Raw genomic sequence first — 2,646 nt, 5'->3', positions numbered from 1 at the left:
TAATGGTACACAAAACAAAATTATTGTTTTTGTATCATATTCGATTAAATGTAGATAAAAAAAATAAAATATAAAAAAATTATTTTACCCTTAATATGTATTATTGTCAAACTTATATTTGTTTAAGAAAAATATTTTTTTTTTACTTTGAGTGTTAAAATTAATAATAATACAATAACTTTAGTTATAAAATTCAGATTGACTTGATAAATTACCTTAAGATGCAAAAAACTTAGGGCCTTAATTAGTCTAATTTTAAGAAAAAATTAGAGGCAGGATTATTAACTTTACTCAGTCAAAAACCAGAATTAATCTATGACTTGTTCAAAATCCAAGTTAAAAACTCATTAACTTTAAAAAAAAATTATATTTTTAGTAAAAAAATATTTTTTTATCTGTTTTTAAAAAAATTAAAGTTAATCTAAGTTGATATTTTCAATATATGATCTAGAATATGTTTTATGTTAATCTTTAGATCTGTTTTAAAACTATAATAATAAATTATTTATATCATTACATGTCTTAGTTTGATAAATATAGAATTAAGAGTTTTTTTCATGAAAATTTTTTAGATAAAAAAATAAATTTCCTATGGAAACATTTTCTCAAGTACCTTATATTTTGAAAATAACAAAACTTGATGAGGATATTTTTATATTTGTCTTTCCAACAACAGGTATTTGTATTTTTATTTCTATTCTCTACCTTTATGTTATCCGGAAACAATAAACTATCTAAACATATTTCTATCCCCACTAACTTTTTTTTTTTATTCCTTGTACGCTAATCAAACTCAAACGCAACCATAGTACCCCTTTATTAATTTCAAGCGAACACGAACTGACGAGACATCATGACGGTCTACATGGACATGCTGAACCCCTGCTATTGTATGTCCTTTAGAATTGCCTTCCTGTAAACGACACCTCATGGTCGGCTATGCTGATAATCCGTAGCCTCGTTTCCATCCAAGTGTACCCACCTTCTCTACTCACTGTCCACGTGTCTTGCCCCTTGTCACTCCCCAAATTTACACCTTTGCCACTCAAGGAATCCTAAACACTACCAAATATTTTGCCCGTTAACAGAAACATCATTTGCTTCATCATCAATATCTTAATTAATCAGACGTTTAGAAATCCAAGTCTGTTTAGAAAACAAGTAAAACCCTACTTTCGCAGCCTCTCTCCATCACTCTTCCTATATATTTATTCTTTTTTGGTTTTGTATATGCTGTTTGGTTTTCTATCAACTATGACCACCGAACCCATGTCCCTTGCATACTCTTCTTTAGCCCTCTCCAACCAAGCAATAACAGCAGATCCATGGCCATGCTCCTTAGTTCTGTACTAATTGTTTATTGGGAAAAGTTAACAAAAGAAGAAAGAACTCTAGGGTTTTTATTCTTCTTCTTTCTTTCTTCCTTTCTTTTTTTTCCCCTTTCTTTTGTAGAGATATAGTTATGATTATGGGTGGTGGAGAAAAGAGCCTAAAGAACTTCCACCTACACCTGCCGAATCTTCATCATCATCATCACAAGAAGCAGGCGAGAGATGTTCCGAAAGGGTGTTTGGCAATCAAGGTGGGACAGGGAGAGGAGCAACAGAGATTTGTGGTGCCTGTCATATACTTCAATCACCCACTGTTCATACAGTTATTGAAGGAAGCAGAAGAAGAATATGGTTTTGATCAAAAAGGCACCATCACTATCCCTTGTCATGTGGAGGAGTTTAGGTACGTCCAAGGCATGATTGACAAGGAAAAGTCCATTCATCAACACCATGTTGGATGTTTTAGGGTTTGATATTATATATCATGAAAAGATCGTGGCGGGTTGTGGTGCCAAACAGGCCTAACCCCATGAATTAGGTTCAGTCTTTTTATTCGGATGTCTAGAGTTAGGACTTAGTATTTTAAGGTTTGTTTTTCTTTTTTTCTGGTTCTTGATAGACCTTGATGGTTGGACGATGAGGAAGTTGATGGTGCTGATAAAGATGATGTGTGATCATGACGAGGACAAAATGATGTTGCACTTGTATAATTGATTTCTTTTATTTTCTGTTAGGAACCAAAATGTGCGATCGAAAAGGCAGAAGTAAATGATTTTCTTTTCTTTTCTTTTCGTTTCCTTTCCCTTCTTTCCCTTTCTTGAAGATGACCCTTTGAAAATTTTAATGGTGATGGCATCATTTGTACAGCATAGGGAAGGAGAGAATAGACAAGGCTAACCAATGGTAGGGCCATACATAGAAGTTTCTTTAAGACTTTAAATTTGCTTGCTTAGTTCAATAATGATCGCTTACGAACACTGAACATATACTGGATACAATAACAATCATGACGCAGCACTCAACAATGACAGACCGAGAAATTCTATTCACGTATCTGCAATGACTTTTCCTGTACTCGGTAAACTTTATTCTATACCATAACTAACGCATAATTACCTTTCTTGATTTTTATTGAATTTATTACCGAAGGATTTTTTTTCCCTTTTGATGAAATATACTCATTATAGTGGATATTCCCGTAAAGGAAATGAAACGATAATGTCAAGCAGTTTCAAAATCTTTCTTGGCTTGTTTTACTTGTATACACTGGAAAGATAGAATAATCAGCATGATTTTTTGACTTGAAGGATAGAGT

The 2,646-nt window shown here is 32.7% G+C and overlaps 1 protein-coding gene across 1 annotated transcript; it reads left to right on the top strand.

The window, feature by feature from the left end:
• The first annotated feature begins 1,077 nt into the window (after positions 1-1,077).
• Positions 1,078-2,122, top strand: LOC105124712 (auxin-induced protein 15A-like). The gene has a single exon (XM_011024818.1). It carries the CDS (start codon positions 1,463-1,465, stop codon positions 1,802-1,804), a length of 342 nt encoding a protein of 113 aa, XP_011023120.1. The 5' UTR covers positions 1,078-1,462; the 3' UTR covers positions 1,805-2,122.
• The last annotated feature ends 524 nt before the right edge of the window (positions 2,123-2,646 follow it).

Source organism: Populus euphratica, unplaced genomic scaffold (genome assembly GCF_000495115.2).
Source record: "Populus euphratica unplaced genomic scaffold, PopEup_1.0 scaffold32.1, whole genome shotgun sequence".
Taxonomy (NCBI): domain Eukaryota; kingdom Viridiplantae; phylum Streptophyta; class Magnoliopsida; order Malpighiales; family Salicaceae; genus Populus; species Populus euphratica.
Note: the sequence above shows the minus strand (reverse complement) of the source record. Positions and strands in the feature narration are given on the sequence as shown.

Coding starts and splice junctions, on each gene's coding strand:
- LOC105124712 (XM_011024818.1), top strand. CDS start 1,463: ATGATTATGGGTGGTGGAGAAAAGAGCCTAAAGAACTTCCACCTACAC.